Source organism: Mastigoproctus giganteus, chromosome 8, assembly GCF_048544385.1.
Source record: "Mastigoproctus giganteus isolate SK-2022 chromosome 8, ASM4854438v1, whole genome shotgun sequence".
NCBI lineage: Eukaryota > Metazoa > Arthropoda > Arachnida > Uropygi > Thelyphonidae > Mastigoproctus > Mastigoproctus giganteus.
The window spans coordinates 124,285,645-124,312,444 of record NC_143582.1 but is presented as its reverse complement, the minus strand read 5'-3'; the positions used below and the strand labels follow the sequence as shown (position 1 = coordinate 124,312,444).

General features: G+C 36.0%; 1 protein-coding gene across 1 annotated transcript in view; it reads right to left on the bottom strand.

Moving 5' to 3' along the window:
* Positions 1-26,800, bottom strand: part of LOC150081798 (axotactin-like) — a 638,696-nt gene that overhangs the window by 320,528 nt on the left and 291,368 nt on the right. The window contains exons 18-19 of the mRNA XM_090378896.1: positions 25,845-25,946; positions 16,825-16,967 (exon numbers count right to left, since the gene is read on the bottom strand). Coding sequence (XP_090235022.1) covers positions 16,825-16,967; positions 25,845-25,946 — 245 coding nt within the window. The remainder of the gene's footprint in view (positions 1-16,824; positions 16,968-25,844; positions 25,947-26,800) is intronic.

The following is a 26,800-nucleotide window of genomic DNA, read 5'->3' as shown; positions in this document are numbered from 1 at the left end:
CTTGGTGTATTTATTCTTTACTCGGCCTTGTAATTGCATAAAAGTATCGGTAAAGGTTTCCACGTGTTTCAACTCCGCTAGCGTTCGTAATTTTCCCGCCATTGTGATACGATAGTTGTATGCCGTACTAGATAGCGTTAGTTGAACTTCGTTAGCAGTTAAATTGTACGTTTAAATAAATACATATAACGACTTAGATTACAAACGTAATATAATTAATTATATTTAACATAATTAATAACATAACATAATTAATTATAATTAATTAATAAATTAATAGAATCATGACTCAGACCAGAGCAGCAAAGCAAAAGGCTCAAGCTAATGGAAGCGCTGTGGCTCAGAGCAGAACTGAGGGGGGCAGTTGTCCTCTGACTCACAGCCTTATAAAATGCACTGTTTGCTTGATGTTTGCAGAGCAATCGGGTACGGGACATGATACTGCCAAGGGGGATGTCTTTGTGTGTGCGGGATGCAAGGAGTGTATCGATATCAGGCAACAACTCGGCGTTCTTGTGGGCCTATATGAGAGCTTGAAGGACAGGGTGGATGCCCTCGAAGGAACTAAACTGAGGGGCCCATCAAGCTCTCAGCTGCCCACATCAACGCCAGAGCTTGCACTTGGACATCACGTGACACAGAGACAACCCCCAAGGCAGAATGCGCTGGTCCCGAAGGAACTAGTAGTTGTTGGTGACTCAATTGTCAGGGAAACGGGGAACATGCTTTGTAAAAAAGATAGGTGGAACAGGACCAGGGTATGTCTGCCAGGGGCAAAGGTTGATGACGTTGTAGAGCGAATATCATCTTTTAAGGGCACAAAAGGTGATATAGTTGTACACGTTGGCACTAATAATATTAAGAGTAGGAGACCGGCAGAATTACTTAACAAGTACAGGTCACTGTTGAACAAAAGCCGAGAATTAGGGTTGAATTTGAAAGTGTCTGCAATTCTACCCAGACACGATAGGAGGGAGTATATGATGAGAGCCTTGTCGATCAATTCGGCCCTGGAAAGATTGTGCAAGGCTCAAGGGGTAGAATTTTTTTCAGCCTGGACTGTACTTGTTAACAGGAGAGATTGCTTCTACAGGGATGGGATACACTTAAATAGAAAGGGTGCAAGAATATTTGCTGATGCTATCGAGGCAGTGTTAGGTGGGTCGGAAAACTGCTAGCTTGGGGGGAGACAAAGACCAATAGATTGACAGTAGCCACTGGCAGAGGTGAAAGAGATTCTTGCACTACTTCTATTAGAATGAGTAGAAGCCTGAAAAACAAGATGCATGGTATTTCAGAGACTGCTGGGAGCCATTGCGGTACAAATAAACACATGGGTTGTGTTAGGGTAGCTAAGAATAGAAACAGGTGCAGGTATACTTGCGTGTACACCAATGCTAGGAGTTTAGTAAATAAATTTGATGAATTTGAGGTATTGCTCAAAACATCAAAGGCAGATATTGTTGGGATATCAGAGACGTGGTGTCACACAGATATAAGGGATGCAGAACTGCAATTTGGGGAGTACAACGTCTACAGAAAGGATAGACAGGATAGGAAGGGGGGAGGGGTTATGCTATTAGTTAAGAAACACATAAAAACCAAGGAAGTGAAGCCAGTCGACATCGCTGGACAGTGCAGTGTTGAGTCAGTTTGGTGTGACATAATCATTGGGAGATCAAAATTGAGAGTAGGAGTGTGCTATAGGCCTAATGACTCTGATGAGTATAATAAGAAACTGTACAGGGAAATAGAGTGGGCCAGTAAATCAGAGAGTCTTATAATGGGAGATTTTAATTTCCCAGATATTGACTGAAATTTGGGGGCTGGTTACTCACACACTAGCAGAGCTTTTGTGGATTTATTGGATGATTGTTTTCTACATCAGCATGTTCAGGAAGCAACTAGAGGGAGTAATACTCTTGATTTGATTATCAGCAGTGATTCTTCATGCATTAAGAATCTGCAGATAAATGAACCACTAGGTGGCAGTGATCACAGTGTGCTGAAGTGGGATTTACTGAAAGAGGTAACTACCATTAGGGGTAAAGGGAAGGGTTATTGCTTCCGTAAAGGCGACTACGATGGACTGAGACAGTATTTAAATTCTATACAGTGGGACCAACTGATGATGTTACCAACAGCAAATTCAAAATGGGAAGCATTCAAAGAACATATCTTGGAAGCTACTAGGCTTTACATACCAACTAAGAAATATTGTTCAAGGTTTAGGCCAAAATGGATGTCAGATGAACTAATGAGGCATATGGCAGAGAATAAAAATGCATGGGATACTTACAAATTAACACATGACACAGAAGCCTATGATAGATACAAGTTGATATGCAACCAAGTTACAAAGGAGGTTAGGCAGGCGAAGGCAGATTACGAGAAATCCTTGGCAAGGGATGCAAAGAAAAACAGCAAAGAGTTCTTTACTTATGTAAACTCTAGAAGGAAGGGGATGAATCAGATTGGTCCACTTGATATTGATGGGTCAACTGTTGATGATCCTGCTCAGGTAGCTAACAAACTAAATGAATATTTTGCATCGACATTCACACATGAGGAGTTATTCAGCAAGGGGAATGCCAGAGGTGTATTCAACTCTAGCAGTAAGCTAGAGAATCTTGAAATAACTGGGAGTAAAGTGGAGGAGAAACTGTTGAAGATAAACATAAGAAAGGCACCCGGGGTGGATGGGATCTATCCAGTTATATTAAAGGAGGCAGCAAAGGAAGTAAGCAAACCCTTAGCCATAATTATGAGAGCTTCCTTGGACTCAGGGGAGGTACCCATAGACTGGAAATGTGCAAATGTGACCCCAATTCACAAAGGAGGATCAAAGGCTGACACAAGTAACTATAGACCTGTGAGCTTAACTTCTGTTCCAGGAAAATTAATGGAGGCACTGGTTAAAGAAGCACTGCAGGATCATTTAGACAAGACTTCAGTTATAGCTCAGACACAGCATGGTTTTGTTAAGGGGAAGTCTTGCCTGACCAACTTGATTGGATACTATGATGCAGTCACAAAAGAACTGGATGCAGGGAATAACTTTGATATTATATACTTGGATCTTAGAAAGGCTTTTGATACTGTGGCACATGGAAGACTGCTACACAAATTGGAGCAGTGTGACATTGGAGGCAAATTGCTGCTATGGATAAAGGGGTGGTTGAGTGGGAGAAGACAGAGAGTGGTAATCAATGGACACTGCTCATCATGGACTAATGTTATTAGTGGAGTCCCTCAGGGCTCAGTGTTGGGTCCATTATTGTTTTCTGTATTTATAAATGATATTGATGATGGTATATCAAGCTTAATGTCCAAGTTTGCAGATGATACAAAGGTTGGCAGGGTTGTCAAGGACACTACTGACACTACACTGCTGCAACAGGATCTGGAAAGGTTGAGCAGATGGGCTGAGAGGTGGCAAATGAAGTTTAACATTGACAAATGTAAAGTACTACACATGGGAAACAGCAACCCCAGGGCAACGTATCAACTCTGTGGTACTACACTGACAGTGGTAGAGAATGAAAGGGACTTGGGGGTGATTGTGCAGGCAGATATGAAGTTCTCTGAGCAGTGCAGACGGGCTGCAAGAGTAGCTCATGGAGTATTGTCAATGATATACAGGAATTTTTCCAGCAGGGATAAGGAGGTGATTATTCCATTGTATAAGGCAATGGTCAGGCCACACCTAGAGTACTGTATACAGGTCTGGAGGCCTCATTTCAAGAAGGATGTAGAGCTGCTGGAACGAGTACAGAGAAGGGCAACAAGATTAGTGAATGGAACAAAGGGGTGCTCTTACGAGGAAAGGCTTAAGTTTTGCAAATTACAGTGTCTGGAGACTAGGCACCAGCGAGGTGATCTGATAGAGGTGTATAAAGCCTTGAATGGTTTAAGCATGCTCAATGCTGATGGGATTCTTCCTCTAGCTCAGAAAAATCACCTGAGAGGGCATAAATTCAAATTGAGGAAAGACAGATGTAGGATAGACGTGCGGAAATTTGCCTTTAGCCAGCGGGTGGTCGGTTGGTGGAACAGACTGCCATCCCTTGTGGTGGAGGTTGATAGCCTAAATAAGTTTAAGGCTCAGCTGGACAGGTATTTTGAACGAACAGAGGCGTGAAGTGGAAGTGGGTTTTTTTTTTTTTTTTTTTGGCTGATGCTGCATAAGCTTGCTTTCTTGCATCAAATGCCTCTACTAATGCTAATGCTAATAAATTGCAGCAATCCTCGCACAATGCAGTACTTCTACAACAAGGTTTCACTCTAACACAGTTTAAGAATTGCTAGAAATCTTGTATAACATGGTATTTTTGAACTTTTGTGATGGGAAAACCCTGCTATTATGTTAGATGTAATTTTCAATACTTCCATTCCTTTTTGTGAATCCCTGCTTTTGACTTGCTAGTCATTATCGCCTTGTGATATTTTTCTGAAACACATTTCTGAAGGTCACTCACTACCATAAAACAATAAAAACAATTTGCACTTTCTGATTTACTGGTCTTTTCTGTTAGTGTAATCAATTATAAACAGGTAGCAAACTCTATCTTCTTGCATTTGATATAGTACCAATAGCTGGAATTCTATGGGTTTTCACATTATTATGGTAAAATGTGTTTCCCGGTCCATGAAATATTCAATCATATAAAAACATAAATAAATTTTTGTTCTTTGTTATTAATTGTCTATCATTTTTACTGTTTTAAATTTTACAACAAAAAAAAAAAAAAAAAGTCAGTGAACAGAAATATCAATTAGTATGTACATACTACAGTATGTATTAATTAAGCTATGTATGTAAGCGTAAATTTATTTTTATTTTGCTCAACAGAAAATATTCTTCCAATTTTCATGTATCATTTAAAGTGGAGGCCCATTGTCTTTTGTTGGGAGATCCCTGGGTTAGGGATCTGTGCTATTGAACTTGTGCCTGCTTGAGACCATAAAAAATAATTGTGACTTCGAAGAGTGCAGTTCACAACTTTTAAAGAGAGCAGAAGATACATGAAATCTAGATGGTTCAGAAAAGATTGTGCTTAGCAGTGACGAAGAGGAAGAAAATTAAATGAATGTACATTATCTCACATATAAGTTGTTCGTTGTTTGTTTGTTTCAGGATTTAATAGGGTGCATCGGCAACTATGGCCATAGTGCGTCATCACATATAAGTTATTTGGTTTTTGGTTTTTTTTTAGGAGCATTAGCAACTAAGGCCATATTGCTCCGGGATATGCGGTGGTCATTCCCTGACCTTTCCACATCCTCTGTATTTGGTGGTGACAGGCTCGAACCCCGGTCTAATCAAGAAGCATGTGCTATGCACTGCTGCTCCTTCCCACCTGGCTACGGAGGCGCCGTCACATATAAGTATCACAGTTTGTAGGGTAAGACGTTTGTTCAGTTATTACTATTTAAGTTACTACTATTATAAACATAAAGTTAAAATATTAAGTTTCTGATAATTATAAAAAAAAATGGCGTATGTTTGTCAGATTTTGGAATGTAACCCCGTATAACACGGTTTCGCATTACACAAGATTTTGTAGCCATGTTACACGAGGATTACCTATAATAATATCTGAGAGAATAGATATTATTCACAGACATTCTCTCTCTCAGATATGCCAGACAAGCTGTACTGGCTACCTGGGAGTCTAAAACGCTGATGGAACTGATATTCAGGTAATATTCAAGTCAAGTAGACTCAATTTCGGTGAAGTCCAGATGGTCTGTGACAGCCAAATCCTCTGCTTGCATCTTCACGATGGTGGAACTGTTAATAATCCTGGGTATAACCTCCATGAAAAAGCACACTGTGGGTGACTACACAGGTATAAACCAACATAAGCATGGGTTGAGGTGTGGCGCCCACACCACATGGAGGAATGCCATCCCTCTGTGTTACCAGGCAATACTAGGTGGTAGATGACTCTCATCAACCGGTGCAATACTACAACTTTGCTTATTGGAGGCTTGAAGTGGTGGAACCCATGTTTAGTCTCCAGAGCTAAGTTCCGGTCAACTCTTCCCCATCTCTTCCATCATGCAGTATGACTGATGACTTTTGAGGTTATGATGAACATCATGGTGAGATTCAATCTACCTTAAATTTCAAGGGTACAGCTCTAAAATAGTGTTCACAGGCCATCTGCTAGTTAGAACACTGGACCGAACCTATATGGTAACTCTTTAGGAGGCTTCCAGATCAGCTAGTGTATAATATTGCTACCGCTACTCTGCCAGATAGTGACTGGAGGGAGTCCAAGTAGTGTGTATGTGGGGGGGGCATTGTCGAGGCCATGTTATGTCAAGAATTTGGGTATATTCTTACTATGTGTATGCCATATCCAAAAATTTCATTACTTCATACAGCATGTCCCCCTCCCACTTTTTCTTACTATTGAATACACCATGAATTGTCAAACTAATAGAATAAGCTTATCTGCAAAAAGAGCTAAACCTCCCAAACACTTCCTAGTTCATTTCACAAATATACATGGTCTCAATTCTAGTCTCAATGAGTCCATTTCCACTTGCAGTCTGCCAAATCCCATATACTTTTTCTGACAGAATCATAGTTATCAGTTAATTCAAGTAGTGCTCATCTCAGCTGCCCAAATTATTCACTGTATGATTCCTTTTGCCTCAAAGGTGGTACTTGTGCACATGTCCGTTACAATGTTCCCTGTCAGAGAATTGGTAATTTGGAATCTCCTCTCTTCGATCTTCTCTCGCTTAAAATCTCTCCACTTCATCGTGTCAAATTCATATGCTGTCTCTACTGTTCTCCACTAATCACTTGGAGCTGTTTGACCTCCTCTCTTTGCAACTTGACTTTCTCCAGTCCAACTTTCCTAACAGTGAGGTAATTTTCCTTGGTGATTTTAATGTTCATAACTCCAGCTGGCTACCGTTTTCTAGTCCCACTGACCCAGCTGGTCGAGATGCTGAGGCTTTTGCAATTTCTAATGATCTTGCACAGATTGTTCACTTATCTACAAGAATACCGGACAATCCTAACCATACAGCCAACATGCTTGATCTTTTTCTCAGAAACAACCCTTCTAAGTACACGATCAAAGTGAGTGGTCCTTTAGGTACCTCACCACAACTTGGTGATTGTCTCTTCTCCAATGGAGCCTATATCTCATGGCTCTTCCCAACTTCGTATTGTTTGGCATTACAAGAATGCAAAATGGTATGACCTGCAAGATTTCTTTTCTTCTTTTCCTTGGCTGGACTACTGTTTCAAAATTCTAATGTCAATGTTTGCTCAGTTTGTGTCAGTGAAATTATTCTTGTAGGAATGGAATCCTTTATCCCGCACTCCACTTTAAAATCTCGTCCTTTATCTAAAGCTTGGTTTTCAAATAAATGTGCTAAGGCTGTTCAAGAGAAGAATGTTGCATATCGTAATTGGCTTGTTTTAAATTCTTCAGTTTCGTTTTCTGCCTACATCAAAGCTCGCAACAATTGTAAAGCAGTCAATAATCAGTCCAAACTAGATTTCAAACAAGCTAAGAGTAGAAAACTTGCTTCTTGCCCTAATGGTAGCCGAGCATTCTGGTCTTTTGCCAAAGCTATTGGCCTCAACTTTTGCCCATCTCTGCTCCCACCTCTGTCCAAACCAGATGGTTCTGTTGTCACTTCAGCCAAGGATAAAGCTGACCTGCTAGCATCCCATTTTTCTTCCAACTCATGTATTAATGATCTTGGTAAAACACCTTCTGCCATTCCCAACTGGCTCCATTCAATGCCTCCTGTGGTCTTCCGTCAAAAGGATGTCAGAAGGATTTTGACGAATCTCGATGCTAAGAAAACTCTAAGTCCTGATGGTATTTCTCCACTTGCTCTTAAAACCTGTGCTCCTAAAATTACTCCTGTTCTTTGACGCCTTTTTTCACTTTCTTATTCCAAAGGTGTTTTTCCTTCTGTTTGGAAATTTGTTCATATCCAGCCAGTTCCTAAAAAGGATGACAAGTCCCTCCCATCCAATTATCAGAAATCAATTAACTGTCAACTCTTAAACTACCTAGAAACCTTCCGTCTGATCAATGATCGCCAGTATGGATTCCATCAGTGTCGATCCACTGGTGATATTCTGGCTTATTACCCATTTATGGACAAATTTAATGGAAAAGTTTGGTGAAACACAAGCAGTTGCCCTTGATATCTCAAAGGCTTTTGATCGTGTTTGGCATAAAGGTCTTCTAAACAAACTTCCATCTTATGGTTTGCCAACTGTTTTTTGTAATTGGTTATCCAGTTTTTTCTCTGATCGCTCACTTAAGGTGATGATAGATGGCTCTCTGTCTTCTAACTTCTCCACTAATTCTGGTGACCCCCAAGGTTCAGTTCCTTCCCCCACCCTTTTCCTCTTGTATATTAATGACCTTCTTCCATTGAATGGAAATCCTATCCATAATTTTGCCGATGACAGCCCATTACATTCCACTTTCCATTTTGAAAAACCTTACCCTGCTCAATCAGCTTCAACTTCTCGAATACCCATTACGAATTCCTTAAATGCAGATCTCCAGGTAATTCTTCAGTGGGGCAAAGACAACTTAGTTGATTTCAATCCTTCTGAAACTCAGTCTTGTCTTATATCTCGCAAAAAGGATTTTTCTGCTCCTATGCTTATCTTTGGTGACACTCCGATTTCTAGGCAAAATGATATATCTCTTTTGGGGATTACCCTGACTTCTAATCTCTCTTGGCACAAGCACATTACAAATACTGCTTCCTCTGCATCTAAAAAACTTGGTTTTTCTCTTTTGCTCTCGGCGTTACTTTTCTTCCAAGCAGCTGTTCACTCTGTACAAATCGCAAATATTCCCTATTATGGAATATTGTTCCCACATCTGGGGTGGTGCCTCCAAAACCTCTCTCAGGCTTCTAGATTACATTCAGAAAAGGGCAGTTAGGTTAATTAATGACTTGTCTCTAACAGAGTCTCTCCATTCGCTGTCTCACAGACGTACTGTTTCTCCTGCATGCCTTTTCTAAAGATACTTCCATGGGCACTGTTCTTCTGAATTGGCATCTATAATTCCTGCTCTCTCTTTCAAAACAGTCTGAACACGTGCCGCCACCAGCCAACATCCATTTACTGTCCAACTTCAAACTCACAGAACCAACTTTTCATCTTCCTCATTTATTCATTCAACTGCTGTTTTCTGGAACAACCTTCCTTCATGCGTATTTCCTGAAAATTACAGTCTACCGAAGTTGGCAAGTATAATGCCAACAAATATCTTCTTTTGTATTCTCAACCTCCAACCCAAGCACGGTACTAAGTACTACAGGTTCTAATACCTCTCGTGTTTGGGGGTTTTCATAAAAAAAAAATAATAAAAAAATAAAAAATAATTGTGACTTTGAAGAGTACAGTTCATGACTTTTAAAGAGAGCAGAAGATACACGAAATCTAGATGCTTCAGAAAAGATTGTGCTTAGCAGCGATGAAGAGGAAGAAAATTAAATGAACGTACATTATCTCGCATATAAGTTGTTTGTTTGTTTCAGGATTTATTAGGTGCATCGGCAACTATGGCAATAGTGTGCCTTCACATATAAGTATCACAGTTTGTAGGGTAAGATGTTTGTTCAGTTATTACTATTTAAGTTACTACTATTATAAACATAAAGTTAAAATATTAAGTTTCTGATAGTTATAAAAAAAACATGGCATATTTTTTTGTTAGCTTTTGGAATGTAATCCCCTTTTTGTATTGGTTCTTAGTCCCGTATAACACAGTTTCGCATTACACAAGATTTTGCGTAATACGAAATTGTGAAGCCATGTTACATGAGGGTTACCTGTAATAATAAATATTAAATCAGCTCAAATAGAACCTATAGAACATGAACTTTCCTTCATTCTGTAAAAACATTGCTAAAAGGTCTATAACTCAGAACATAGCCTGATATATGATAAAGAAAGATAGCAGTGCCCTCTCAATTTTGGTTACTTTATGACCAATTAAATCAATAATTAATTAAATAACTGACAATTTTAGAAAATAGCTGAAAATTATGGAAAATTGAAATAATTAATTAAATAACTTACAATGTTAAAAAAATGCTGAAAATTGTGGAAAACTGAAAAGGCAGCAAATAACAAAAAATAAATAATAAATAAATTAAATAACAGACAGTGGCATGTAATAATAGAAAATTGTGAAAAATATGAAACAAGAGATACCACAAAGAAAGATAGCAGCATCTTTCTAGTTTTGGTTTCTTTAAGACCAATTGAATAAATAATTAATTAAATAAATGACAGTTAGAAAACTGTAATAATTATTTAAATAACTGATTAAATAACTGACAATGTTAGAAACTTGCTAACTTGCAAATAGTGGAAAAACTGAAATAATTACTTATATATATATATATATATATACAGTAAACCCTCGCTAATTCAGATTAATTGGGGGGGGGGGGTCATCTAGATTAAGCAATAATCCAGATTAGTGAAGCAAAAGATAGCCCTAAAAGACAAAAAACTTAGAACCCAAATAAATGGAAAATTTAATCATATAAGTAGCGCTGAAGAAAATAAATTTAAAAAATATCACTGCAGAGCCTTTATTTAAAAACTATTGAAAGAAAATACATTTATTTATTGATAGATGGATATATATACAGTATTGTATTTTTATACATTTATCAGGCGGCATTGCCATCGCACGCCAGCCGCTCACACCTGGTGAGTATGGACTTGACACACCCAGGATCCTGAGCTTGATATCATCATTCTTCACTTTCTTGGTAATTCCTTTCTACTTCTCTCTCTCTCTCTCTCTCTCTCAGGGTATCTTGGGAATGTTTTTTGGCTGGTGCAGCATAAGCCTCAGGCTTCCTTGCACGATATGGCTAATAATAATAATAATTTTTGCTAATACAGCTTCTTCCAGCCAGTGGCGGATTAAGGATAGTTGGGGCCCCTAGGCAAATTATATTTGGGCCCCCCCCAAAATAATAATAAAAAAAAAGAATAAAAATTAAATAAAAGTTAGATGGCAAATAAATGAAATTTTGTACTTTTGAAATTTTTGCTTAAATTAATCAAGATTTTTATGATATTTACTGAAAACATTAATCTATTTTAGAACACTATAGGAAAATGTCTTGGCTTGGGGCCCCCCAAAGCCTGGGTTCCCCTAGGCACGTGCCTCATTGCCTTAATGGGTAATCTGCCACTGCTTCCAGCAACACTTCTTTTGGATTATTTAATGTCTGTCTATTTGATACACTGCTTTTATCACTCCCCACATTGAATTTTAGAGAAAATGTCTTTACAGATTCTTTTTTTTTTTAATATCTGACAGTCTGTTGGCTAATACCAAATTCTTCAGAAATTTTTTTTCTTCCAGGAATACCATTTTCAAGTTGTTCTATCACCATTTTGAGCTTGTTAATGATAGTTAAAGTAACTTGTTTTCTTTTTATTCCACTTTTCAATTCTTTAGAACCCATAATTATATAAAATATGTTAACTTATGTACATATAAAGAAGTATGCAAATGAAGTGATATAAGCAATAACATCTGCCCAATTCAGAGTCAACAATGATACTGAACAACATGCAAGACAATGTAATGTATGATCCATCTCTCTCTCTCTGCAGTCAGAGTGACAAATCCCATGTGTCTTTCAAAGTACTCAACTGTGAACAGAATTTTTCATATTTCGATCTGGATTATCTGACATCTGGATCAACTGTAACCAGATTAGCGAGGGTTTACTGTATTCCATCTGAACCATCAGTACTGTTGGATTTTTTTATTCAGTGATTCTTTTAACTCCAATTTTGTGATGGGCTGTAAGGAAGAGAGGTGGTATTAATATTTATTTTATACTTTTCTGCTGTAGCTTTAACTAGCCTGTGTGAGACTAGTTAAGCTTGACGTTTCTAGCCTCACAGTCTTCAGAGTATATCCAAACTTGTACTCTCTCTCTCTCTCTCTCTCTCTCTCATAAAAAAAAAAAAAAAAAAAAAATTACAAATCTTTTTAGTCTTTCTTAGTCTAGTCCAGGTCATACTAAATAATTATATTATAATTTAGTTTTCCAATATTTTTCTGATTATTCAGATAACTAGGAATGATACACTAATCAATAATGAAAATCTGCCTTACTGCTTTTCTTTTTATATATAGTTACCGATAGAAATGAAATAAATATAGATTACATGAAGATGGACAATTTTTTCCCTTTATTATTGTTTCCGTTATTACAGTCAAAGCTCTTTATAGCGAACCTCTTTTTAACATCCCAATGCATTATAATATCCTATGGTTGGTCCTGGCTAATTGCTCACTAACCTAATGCTATTTTACATTCAGCATAATGACACTGAAAATAAAAGGATTTCTCTATAATGACCATAAATTTCTACCTCTTAATCTGAAGCTTACTTTTTTATTACAATATTTGCATTTAAAAATAACAGTATACACTTCAAATATATTGAAGCAAATAAAGTTGCAGCCTGACCATGAGATATCATTTGCTAAGATTTTCCACGCTCTTTTCTCACAGTGCAGTAATAAAATGAACACTAGCTAGAAGTTAATTTCATTAATTAGAGTGTATGTTTATTGGTATGGCTCCAAGAAAGCAGATAAAATTAGGATTTTGCAAGCTATAGATCATCATCATGAACTTGGTCCGGCTTAGGTCTTTTAAGACCTGTTCCATTGTAGCTCTTGTAGGTGGTCTTGATCTCGCCATCGTTGTCTTGGTCGACCAACATATCTCTTGCCTGTAGGCTTGTAATTAAAGGCTAATTTTGGGATCCGGTCTGGGTTCATTCTTTCTACGTAGCTGATCCATTTATAGATAATGGATAAAATTAGGATTTTGCAAGCTATAGATAATGGATAAAATGAGGATTTTGAAGGATACAGATAATGGTGTGCATTCTAAGACTAGCATAGCCAAACAGTTTGGCATTCTTAAGAGTATCCAGTTCACTCTTCTGAAAGATCGAAAAAAGACTGAAGTTTAGAGAAATCTGCTGCAAGGTAAGATTTGAGCAAAAAAGATGAAATATCTGAATCTTGAAAAGGCACTTTTGGAATGGCTAATGATGATGTCCGCAAAAAACGTTCCTGTAAATGGTAATCTTTTAAAAGCTAAGGCTGAATCACTTGCGCATCAAATGGAATGATATGAAAATTTAAGGATTCAGATGGATGGATGCCAGGAATTTCAGACTTGTCATGGCTTGTCTTTCAAAAAAAGTGTGCTGAAAGTGCAGGTGGACATTGACCCTACAAAGGAATGAAAGGAAAATCGTTAAAAAAATGTTTTTTTGATATACAACAATAATGACATCTTCAATACTGATGAAACGGGACTCTTTTTTTTAAATTGCTACCAGATATAATATTTAAAGGTGAGAAATATAGCGGAAGAAAAAAGGCCAAACAATGGATTACTGTTCTCCTAGCTTCCTCTTTTAATCATTGGGAAAACTCAGAAGTCTTGATGCTTTAAAGGTCTGGAAACATTACTGCCCATGTATCGAGTAAACCACAAGGCATGGATGACATCACAAATCTACAAAGAATGGATCAGAAACTTATATTGCAGGATGAGTGAGAAGAATAGAAAAAGTATCCTGTTTGTGGATAACTGCATCCCTCATTGTCAAGTAAACGACCTATGTGCAATGGCCGACCACCAAATATGTTAGTTCTTCAGCCACTTGATGAAGGTGTAATCCAGTGTTTTAAGAAAAACTACTGAAGAATGCTATTAAACAAAATTGTGCTATGTCTGAAAGCCAAATTCAATGCAAAATCGACATCCTGTGGGGGTGTGCATTTATGTGTTTCAGCATGGGATAAAGTTGATGAAAAAGTGATTGCCAATTGCTTCAAACATGCTGAATTTGCCACCCTGAATGATTCAATGTGTGAAGTTTTGCATGCTTCTTTCTCTATTAATTCTGAAGAACAATTTGATAATAGGGAAGAAATATTTGAGCATGTGTGTTTTTGAACAGTTTGATAATAGGGAAGAAATATTTGAACACCTAAATTACAGAAAAACTTAAGTTTCAAAAATGATGCAGAAATGGATGAAGATATTGAATGTTTCGGGATATGCATGAATGAAGAGGAACTCATTGCAGATGTAATGGAATCTTCTGAAATTTGTAGTGATGAAAATGAGGAACCTACTGTAATTGTACAAAAAGTTTCAGTGAAAGATGCTCATCAAGGGTTAGAACTTGTACATTGATTTTTTAAAGAGCAGCCTAACTGCAAAAGTGAAATACTGCTATCATGCACTTTCATAATTCTCTTTTAAAACTTGCTCTACCATTGAAACAGAATGTTTTGACAGATTATTTTAAAGCATGAAACAATTCTCTTGTCAGGTCTTAATAGGTATGTAGCTTATGTAGTAAAATTTACAATTTAATTGTAACCTTACTGCACTTTACAATCAATGCAAAATTTACAATCATAATTTTCTTAAGGATATTTTTGTCTTGTCTAGTCTGTGAAGGAGTTTACTGATACATGGGTTATGCATTTACATTACTTTTATACGTGTAGGTATAAAATGATCATCTACCCACATCATTTTAATTATACCTCATATTGTGAATACCTTCACAACAAGTTTCCATGGCATTGCACTATCTCAAATAAGTAACATTTTCACCAATCGAGAAGACTATTTTTACTTATTCTCAGTGAATACCACCAAGAATAAGTAACAATTTGCATTATTTTTATACATGTAAGTATAAAATGATCATTCACCCAGGTAGATGAATTGGCATCATTTTAATTATATCTCATATTGTGAATACCTTCACAATGAGTTGATGTGACATTGCACTATCTTGAATAAATAACTGGGTAGATGATCATTTTATACCTACATGTATAAAAATTACACAAATTACACTAACCCATGTGTCAGTAAACTCCTTTGCAGTCTAGGCAAAAATATCCTTTAGTCTAAATCAGTGCACTCTATCAGGCATCTCTCATATTGTGGAGTTATACTTCACAACTGGATTGTCACTATTGCAACACCAGAGTACCTACCCCACTCAATGGAGAGAGGCTAATAAGCCTCGAAACAGTGCCATTTGCAGGAGCTTGATGCTGCCCAAGTTACCGAGAATAGGTAACAGTTTTTCCCTAATGGGGAAGCTCTGCCTATTTGAGGGATTTATGAGTGAGGAATAACTGCCCTTTTCCTCTTTCAATGGTACTTCTTCTTCTTCTTCTTCTTCTTCTTCTTTTTCCTCTCCTACTATCACTTTCCTCATAATTTTTTTGTTTAATACTATAAAATTATATTATAATTTTATAGTATTATATAATTTATAATATAATATATTATAATATATTATATTATTTAATATTATAAAAAAATATTAAACAATGTTGTTTAATATTATTTATTAAAAATTTAAAGACTGTTTTTTTAAACGGTCTTTATATCAACCATTTAAAAAAAACAGTCGATATAAAGACAGTTTTTCTCATTCCCCTGAGGGATCATTATATAGAGTTCTGACTGTATTGACAATAGTATATACTGAATATTAGCTTTTGAATTACTTAATTTTCTTTCAGAAATAAAATTTTTATCCTACTTATAAAACTTTCTTCAAAGTTGAGAGTGTATGATTTTCCCCATAAAATCTTGAACAACATAAATTGCTAAGCACAAACTGTTTTTCTTTATGTTTACTATGGCAAGTTTGCATTACACTTTTCAACTTATAAAAAAGTTGTAGTTGATATATAAATATCAGAGAAATGCAGTAATATATTCCTATACTTTTTATATTGTTATTGTTATTTGGTTTTTAGGAGCATTAGCAACTAAGGCCATATTGCTCCGGGATATGCTGTGGTCATTTCTTGACCTTTCCGCATCCTTCGTATTTGGTGGTGACGGGCTCGAACCCCGCTCTAATCAAGAAGCGTGTGCTATGCACTGCTGCTCCTTTCCACCTGGCTACAGAGGCACCACTTTTTATATCAATTATATTTAATATAAATAATGAATATTTTATTATATAGGAACACCTTTTTTTTATTTATCTTCAAAGGTTGTTCTAGCCCTGAATGAGCAAGGCTTTCATAGATTACAAAATGCCTTTATTATTATTATATAGCAAAGAGCAACATGAAACTTTTTTTTTTAAATAGTTATGTGCTTTACAGATAACAGACATAAACAAATCAAGTTTTATTGTGGCACAGAAAAATAAGTAGACAATTATATCAATGCCATCGGACATAAAAATTATCTCTAACTATTCATCACTACACAGTACAAACAATGCATGTTCTAAAAACTGTTCTAAAGCTCTTTAATTTCCAAACATTGTAAGAGAACTGATTGTGACAGAAACATCAAAAGCACAATAACACACATACACACAAATCAATGAATCTCAGTGGCCATTACCTGGTAGGGGGGTGGCACAGTAATTAATGCTTATTCAGTGTAGAAATTAGCTCTAATTTAGTGAAAAATCACAACAATTCTCATTTTAAGATCAAATATGTTTCTATCAAATAAGATCAAATATGTTTCTATCAAATAAGATCAAATATGTATCAAATAAGATCAAAAAAAGAATAAACAAATTTCTGTATAAATGTCCATCGGGCTATATGTGGAATTTTTCGACCAACACAAAAATGTTAATGGCATAATATTTTGTTAGTATTTCTTTTACAGTGCAATTACAACACTAAATTAACTATGAATTTAAAGAGGATAAAAGAGTAGATCTGAACAACTTACTATTTTCACAGTTCTTTCCTGTGTGAGCATATCTGTTTGCACATTTACAAGAGTATGATCCCCAGAATTCGTGACAAACACCACCATTCTGGCATGGATTGGGCAAGCATGACTGGCTACAACTTGATCTAACATCATCACCACTATAAAGACAGAGCTGCTGTAATTTTTTTTTTCAAGTGATACTACTTTGAATAATTTGAAAACAGTTACGTTACTATACATCTGTTTATTGAAATATATAAAAGCACAATCACTATGTGCAAGATGAGATTGACAAGTTATTAAATTTTTAGAAAATATGATGCATCACAATTTTTAAAGGCAAATCAAGAAAAAACATATTTTAATTAAAAACATTTCATTCATGTGTTTTTTTTTTTATATTTAAAGAGCAAAAGTAGAAATCTAGGCATGCAGTAATTTGGACCTTTCTGACTGATAATATTGCTTCTATGGGCAGATCGTGCATAAAATTCCTGTCAAATCCCCTAGAATAGGCAGAAAAATGAAGCTGAGAATTTGGATACAAACCAACTGCAATATTCTTATTGTGCAACCTTATACATTTACTGGAAAACCAAGGTTTACGTAAAAAGATGAAACCTGATTGTGAAATGAGGAATAAAATATTTCGTCCCAACAAGAATAATTTCAATGACACAATCTGATTGTCAGGGGGGGGGAGAGAGAGAGACTCCATTAGAGAAGAGATCATTGTGTTATTAGAGTTTTTGATGCACAGGCTATTTAGGCCATACTTTACTGGACATTAACAAAGGACTTGGTTTATTTTGTATGATTAAGTGGCTGTATCACCTTTTTAAATTCCAATACCTATTCCTATGAAACTATTGTCTCTTGAATCCTATTTCCTCTGACACCCTACACATCATGTACAGTACAATGCTGTTCTTTGATATCTCTTTCCTCTTTGCAAGGTTCCTTTAAATACACCTATCAACATTTCTTGAAAATAATCTCCCCCTTTCCTGAAACAGTTAAAGAATACTATTTACATTCACTTTAATATTTATTTCTTCTTTAAAATGGCTAATTAATATTTTTAACTAAAAATCTCTCAATTCCAAAACTTTTCCTTGTGCAACCTCCTTTTCATATATCGAAGAAAGTCTGGATAAGGATACAAAGTATGCCTGTGACAAAAGGGACTACACTTAATTTTGGTTCAGAAAGTCAATAGCCATTGTTTTTGGTTTAGTAAATCAACAGATATTATTTTTGGCCCAAGAGTGAATGGGCCATTCACTACAAAGCGCCATTCACTAACCTGTGAATGGTGCTTTGTAGTTGTCTTTTGAGTAGTTGTATATTTGGAAAATAACATGAGATAGCAAAATCATTCACATACAAATATGCATCGACTGTGTCAGGTATAAACTTAATTATATAGTTGAACCTGATTGGCGATGAGTGTTTGTTTGTTTGTTTGTTTGTTATTTGGTTTTTAGGAGCATTAGCAACTAAGGCCATATTGCTCCAGGGATATGGGGTGATCATTCCCTGACCTTTCCGCATCCTCTGTATTTGGTGGTCACAGGCTTGAACCCCAGTCTAATCAAGAAGCGTGTGCTACGCACTGTTGCTCCTTCCCACCTGGCTACGGAAGCGCCTTGGCAATGAGTGTGGCACTCAGCATAGAGCGTTAGGAAACTTCCTCTTCTGATACATACATTCAAGAAAGAAAAGACTGGAAATGTACTTGAAAGGATCTATTACTCAAAATGGTCTGAATAATTTAAATAAATTGCCTCAAAGGCCAAATTTATAGAGGTCATGGAGAAGCCCATATTTTCAAGTCATATCAAAAGCTTTTTCAATTCAAGGCATAGCACAGTATAAATATCACTAAGAGCATATTAATACTGCATTTATTCCATTTATACAGTAATATTCAAGATACATTTAGTTTAGTTTAGTTTAGTTTAATGAAATATTTTTCACCCAAAAAAGGTTGAATGTGTCAAAAAAAAAAAAAAAAAGGAAAAAAAAAAAGAACATTAAGTGTGCAGGTTTTGAACTTAATATATATCATCACTTCATAAACACTGCAAACAAAAAAAGGCTAAAAAAATATATTTTAAGTGCTCATTTCTGAGGAAGGATGCCAAATATTTGCTTCAGCTTTAATCATGAGATAAGGTGTTAACTACTCTTTCAAAAACCATACTGACTTAGATATGAACACTTTGAGTCTAAGGACCATGTCAATCTGGTATTATTTTTTTCTAATGTTTTTCCTGAACCACTGGTTAGATCAATAAGGTAGTAATTTAGTGGCTCAGTGTGGTCTTTCCCTGGCTTCTGGAAGGTTAATGCTGAAGAATGGCACCAGCTAAGGATAATGTTAATCTAAGAAAATTCCATTATATAACTGTAAGAGAGCAGTTAAACTTAAAAGTTAAACTTAAATGAGCTTAAAAGAGAGTTAAACTTAAATGAGCGGTCACTGCATAATAATTTCCATTATGGCTTAGAGCAATATTCTTCACCTGTGTAAGTGCATTATGCAATTCAATCACAGTCAGTGGTAGATATTATGAAAATTGGCAAGTAGTATTGAAGTTAAGTTTTTACTTTTCTGTCCATGCTTTGAGCAACTGAAAGGCTGGTTCATTAGCATTAGCATTTGATGCAAGAAAGCAAGCTTATGCAGCATCAGCCAAAAAAAAAAAAAATAAAAATAAAAATAAAAAATAAATAAAAATAAATAAATAAAAAAATAACCACTTCCACTTCATCCCTCTGTTCGTTCGAAATACCTGTCCAGCTGAGCCTTAAACTTATTTAGGCTATCAACTTCCACGACAAGGGATGGAAGTCTATTCCAGCAACCAACCACCCGCTGGCTAAAGGCAAATTTCCTCACGTCTATCCTACATCTGTCTTTCCTCAATTTGAATTTATGCCCTCTCAGGTGATTATTCTGAGCAAGAGGAAGAATCCCATCAGCATTGAGCATGCTCAAACCATTCAAGGCTTTATACACCTCTATTAGATCACCTCGCCGTTGCCTAGTCTCCAGACACTGTAATTTGCAAAACTTTTGTAAGCCTTTCTTCGTAAGAGCACCCCTTTGTTCCATTCACTAATCTTGTTGCCCTTCTCTGTACTCGTTCAAGCATCTCTACATCCTTCTTGAAATGAGGCCTCCAGACCTGTATACAGTACTCTAGGTGCGGTCTGACCATTGCCTTATACAAGGGAATAATCGCCTCCTTATCCCTGCTAGAAAAATTCCTATATATCATCGACAATACACCATGAGCTACTCTTGCAGCCCGTCTGCACTGCTCAGAAAACTTCATATCTGCCTGCACAACCACCCCCAGGTCCCTTTCATTCTCTACTACTGTCAGTGTAGTACCACAGAGTTGATACATTGCTCTGGGGTTGCTGTTTCCCATATGTAGTACTTTATATTTGTCAATGTTAAACTTCATTTGCCACCTCTCTCTCAGCCCATCTGGTCAACCTTTCCAGATCCTGTTGCAGTAGCATAGTGTCAGAAGTGTCCTTGACAACCCTGCCAACCTTCGTATTGTCTGCAAACTTGGACATTAAGCTTGATATACCATCATCAATATCATTTATAAATACAGAAAACAATAATGGACCCAATACTGAACCCTGAGAGACTCCACTAATAACATTAGTCCACGATGAGCAGTGTCCATTGATTACCACTCTCTTTCAGTCATTATCATACATGATAATGACTGAATGTTTCAAACAAACTGCTTAATGTATTGGAAAATTTTAAGAAGTTCAAATATTTCCTTATCCTTTAGAAGTAGAGTTGGACAACAAATTCAAACAGACATTAATTTGTTTGTTTTATTTTGTTCCAGACTATAGCAGTATCTGAGGATCTGTTTATAGTGACAACATAATGTGCCTATGCTTATTTTTTGCTCATCTAATATGGTGAGTTTGAGCCCTTGCCTTCTTGAACTGCATTAGATTAGTTATAGTTTATGAAATAAATTTCTGTTTGTAGATTGTAGTTCATTGATCTAGTTTATGAAATAGATTTCAGCATTTATTCTTCTACTTTTTAGCATTATTACAGTTTATTAGATGATTTGGGGATGGTAGATTCAGTTGCTGCTATATCTGTTTTGTAATATAGGCTGTCTCGGAGTGTGGGTTGCAATGATATAAGTATATAAATGAGCTATTTCTTGGTATTTCATACAGTTAAACTTGTAGAATTTCCAGGTTGTTCTTATGTCACTTACATAAGAGAATGTGTCTAGATGTATACAGACGACCAGGAAGTGGTCACTACAATGTTTTCTGCTGTGTGCTGATTGGAGGAATTGGGGGGGGGGAAATTATTGTTGGAGAACATAATGAAAGATCGATAGTAGAGCTTGATATAGATGGTAGATGCACATATTTATGAACTCTAGAGTTTATGTTACGAGATATGTTTAGGTCATATTGTCTGGCTGAGAAAAAACCTCGATTGGATGATCCCAGGTGGACTATTTTGTATTGCCCACTGTTGTTCCTTTTAGCATAGGAGAGTATTTTTCTTCTCCCAGGATTCCAGCCCCACCACAGGAGGCAGGTATTGTGCCACCAGCGAGAAAGCAATAAGGAGAATTTAGCAGTTGCTATGCTAAAAAATTAGTTATATATACAATCAGAAAGGTATATCTTTCTTTCTTCTAAGTAGGTTAACTTCTTTACTTCTGAAGATCAAAATTAAAAGACATTGTAAATTACAATTGTAAAGCATGTCAATCTTATAACTGTAAATTATACCCTTTACAATAAACTGCTTTATGAGAGATAGTACTTGCAATTTACTTGGAAATCACTATAGTCACTGGGGTCCTATAGAGGCATAATGAAGTGTGGCAGTTGGTACCCCCATGACACGGATAATACTGATCAGAATATATTTAATTTATTCAAGAAAATGTTGAGTCATGTGGGCCTGAAAGCTTGGTCTGCTGTCCAGCATTAGGCCTAAGAACTGGATAGTGCTGACAAATGCAATAGGGATGATCCATTGATGAGTGGGATCTCTCTCTCTCTCTCTCTCTCTCTCTCTCTCTCTCTCTCTCTCAATATGAACCTCAACACTGTTTGGGGATCATTGTGGAGTTCATGTTCTTAAGAAAAGTAACTGGTGGTGAATTTCTCTTTGGTTAAACGGTAACCATTGTGTATGGTCCCAGATTATATGTTAGCTAATGTAAGTTGAAGATATTTTTTGATACTATTTGTGCTCTGTGACTAACAGGAGATGGTTAAATCATCTGTATGCATAAAATGTATACAGATGTTTGGATATTATGATGCAGTAACAAAGAAACTGGATGCAAAAATAAATTTTACATCACATACTTAGATTTTAGAAAAGCTTTTAATGCTGTTCCATGTAAGACTGCTTTACAAACTGGAGCAGTGTGACAGTAGGGGCAAGTTACCACTATAGATAAAGGAATCATTAAGTGGGCACTGCTCTTTGTGAATAAATGTTATTAGTAAAGTACCACAGGGCTCAGTCTGGGTCCATTTTTTTTTTTCTGTGTTTATTAATGATACTAATGAAGGCATATCAGGCTTAATGTCTCAGTTTGCAGATGATACAAAAGTCAGGCTGCTTAATGACAGTAATCAGGGTATGCTATTAGAAAAATTAGGAAGATACGCTGAGAGTGGCAATTCAAATTTAACATTGACAAATGCAAGGTACTGCATATGAGTAAGAGTAATTTAATCCCAGAATAACATTCTAACTGTGTGGTACTCAGATGGAGAATGAAAAAAAACCTGGGAGCTAACTGTGCAGTCAGACATGAAGACAGGCTGCTAAGACAGCTGATGGAATTTTGTCAATGATATACATAAATTTTGACAGAAAGGATAAGTGATTATAATCATCTGTTGTATAAGGCAATGCTTAGGCTACATCTTGAATAGTAGATACAGGTCTGGAGGCCTCATTTCAGGAAAGATGTGGATCTCTTGGAACAAGTGCAGAGAAAGGCAATGAGATTAGTGAGGAGAGCAAAGGGTATTCTTAGTAAGAAAGAAGAAGGATGGTTGTAAAATATGATTGCTGAATATGGACAGGTGATGAGTGGGGAGGGAGGGAGAGAGAATGTGATTTTTTTTTTTTTTTTCGGCTGATGCTGTACAGGTTTGCTTCCTTGCAACATTTGCTACTACTAATACTATATAGCCGACCAGGCTAGCCAGGTAGGTAAGGTGCCTGCCTGGCAACCCAAAGGTCGCGGGTTCGATTCCCGCCTCGGGCTTGGATCACAGTAAAATGCAAAAACTTTGGGAGGTGCAATATGGCCATAGAAGCTGATGCGCCAACAACTAATAAAAAAAAAAAAACTAATACTATAACCAAACTTAAATGTTTTTGTCTTTTGTTAGTATATTTTTCTGCTAAAAGATGGCATCAGTTGTTAAACCTAAATGAAATGTAATGTAATACCTGCAATGCAAAGAAATTTTAATTTTAAAATGGTACTGGAAATCTGAGAATGAGTGAGTAGTTCAAAGGCAGTGGAGCCATAAATTTGCCACAGAACCACCATCATGAAGAATAATTTCAAAAATTCATGATAAATTTGAGTAATTGGTATACTGCAAGATTTGTGAAAGCAAAGATCTGGGAGATCCCTCCCCCATTGATGGGGGCATGGTGTTGCAACAATTTTAACATCAGAAAAATCTGTAAGGCGATCATAAATTTTCTGTAAGACTGAAATTAGAAGAACAAGTGTAGTCTCCAAAGATCAAATAAGTGGAAATCTGATGAGCCAAGATTGCTACATGATATGAATGAAGATGATCCCAATTATTGAGCCGAGCTGTGAATGGTTTAAAGTGAAGGTGGACAAAAATGCAAGATTTTTGGACAAGTCTGTTTGGTCAGATGAGAGCAAAGTTCAAGCTCAATGGTACAGTGAACCAACACAATTGTTGGTCCTCTGATAATCCAAACATTCATGAAGAGAATGCAGTGAATACTAAATAACAGGAGTTAAAGTTTGGTGTGGTATCTGATCCAGGGAAACTGTTGGTCTGTATTTTTTTTTTGAAGGAGCATTACTAGTGATATGTATTTCCACATGCTTAATGTATCCATTTCGACTGAGTTTCTGAGAGTATGATGGGGCACCCTTACATTATCATCATGATGCCAGAGCGTATCTTGATAACAATTTTGTAAACCAGGGGACAGGCCAACAACAATGTGTCAATTCCCCCCCACTTTTACAGATTCAACTCCACTCAACTTTGGCTTATAGTGTAAAAAAAAAAAAAAAAAACTCTTCCACAATTAAAAGATGAAATTAAACAAGTGTGTGGAACTATTTTATTTTCTTATAGGCACTGTTCATCACTGCAAACAGTGCCTATAAGAAAATGGTGGAGAACTGATACCTGCACTAGTTCACCATATCCTGAAAACTATGCCTTCTAAGCACACCCAATAATAATAGTTTTGAGGTTTGTAATTAATTTTATTTATTTCTTAAAATGTGGGCACATATTTTTGAGACACTCTATAAACATAGCTGCCAACTTCTGACCTTTGGAAAGCAAATTACTGATAAAAAAAAAATAAATAAACAGGATTTCATTGAAAAAAAAAAAAATAAACCAGAAGGGAAGCAGGAGATTACTGGGGAAAAAACTACAGTAAGAATTTATTTTAAAATTGAGACTTCAAATTTGATATTCAAAATTTCACCTGATGCCCTATGTATTTTAAAATTGTTTACTAGCATGGTATTTGAGTCCAAGTTTTGTTCATAACAATTGCCATGATATCTAGACTTCCTGGCAACTGAATTTCCAAAGTTTCACCAGAAATAGAAAAACTGAATTGAGTTCATATGGGAGGAGACAGGCACACATGACAATAGCATAAGCCAACAAATGCTTGGAAAGCAAACTGAAAAAAGGTGAAGATTTCTGGAATGTTATGTAGTTAAAGGTTCTTAATAACAGTTTTTCAGATTGTTTTGGCTTGGCTATTTCAATCATGTAGTCTTGAGACATTAACTATCTGGAGTAAAGATATTTAACCATCTTTGACAACTCAACAACAGGCATTTTCATATTAATATCACACACTATTTTATTGAAAAATGCTGACAGGCTCATTGGCAATTATTAAATTACTCAGAATTACTGGTTCTTCAGCCATTTCTATAGGCTGGTATTCTGCTCATAAGAAAAGTCAAAGATGCAGAAAACTGTATCAAAATGCAAAATAGGTCATTATCTCTTGTGAAAAAAAATAAATTATGTTAAGGAACATCAATGGCTGGATTTCAGTGAGGCAACTGTGTGAAATTTTGGGCACTGGTTCATTAATTATGTAAAATATATTTTGGATGGGGAAATTAATTTTATTTTTACTTGCTGTACAATATAATAATAATTTCCACATAAGTTACCTGTCTCTCAATGCAGGGTACACTTGTACGGTAAGTTGCACTATAAAAATGCATCCTCCCAACTAATAAAATGCCCACCCAAAATCCAGAAAATGCCAAGATCCAAACTTTCCAGATTTCAGAGGGTCAAATAAACAGAATTCTTTTGTAGGAACAAAAAATTCTTAATTAATTTATTCATTTTTTTATTGTATAGTTTTTGGAGTATGTTCCAGTTTTCAACCAAGATAAAAATAACAATACACAATAAACTGATAAACTTAATTAAACAACATCCACTCTAATGCTGGAATTTTTGAAATCTATAATATGCTAAAAATTCACTTTTCTTTGAAGAGGATCTCATTTTCACAAATGCAGTAACTACTGCAAAAGCATGCATTTCATGCAAGCACAGTTCATAAGATTATTAAATTAATGAAAACATCTTAACAACATTTTTGATAGAATTTTTGATCACAATCTATCTCTGAGAGATTAGAGATTAACTAAAAATATTCCATTAATTATCACATAAAAAGTCAGACACAGGAGATTAACAAAATACTTACTTACCTCCTCTTCATGTAGCTATACAAATTCACTATATTATCATTGATCACAAGCCCACGAAAACAACCAATGAAACCATCGATTGCTGCAGTTGCATCTATGTGCCTAAAACGGGGATAAAAAACAAACAAAACAGTGCTTTAATGATGATTTAGTGTGTGTGTGTGTGTGTGTGTGTGTGTGTGTGTGTGTGTGTGTGTGTGTGTGTGTGTGTGTGTGTGTGTGTGTGTGTGTGTGTGTGTGTGTGTGTGTCACATATAATGTGATATGGACGGACACACACACACTAAATCATAAAGTTTTTCAAATAATAAAGTTAACTTATTAACTTTATTATTTGAAAAACTTTAGAATTTAACGAGAACTATAGATTTCAATAATGCTTTACACATTTCCCACACAATTGCAGCATGAGCATGCCTAGCACCCAGGACCACCAGTTTTAAAAATTAGAGAAATTTTTAAAACTGGTGGAGACTTCTTGATATCAGAACTGTTCAGGATTCTTTTAATCTCTTTCTGCATGTAATATAAACCAAGGAAAGCAATGCATGTAATGTGTTCAGTATGGAGAGAGAGAGAGAGATTTATCAACATCATTTAATGTAATGTGTCTAGTATGGAGGGAGATTTATCAACATCTAGCCAAAGACTTTACTAACATTTAAACTAGAGGCAAGATTCCTACTCTTAGAATTTTCAAAATCGAGTATGGATTTATAATTAACTTGGTTGCTATCCTTGCAAGACTTAGGGCAGGAAGAAAGAGGTTCTTAAGATTAGAAGAAAAGTAAATTTCATATACAGTACTATATTTTCATCTTGACGCGCCTAAGAAAATCTTTAGAACACTGCAATTTAGATAAAAGGGGAGAGTTCGTGGTGGAATGAGGAATAAAGGATTTTATTCACACAAGAATAATTTCAGTAACATGATCAGAGCAGTGATTAAACAACAG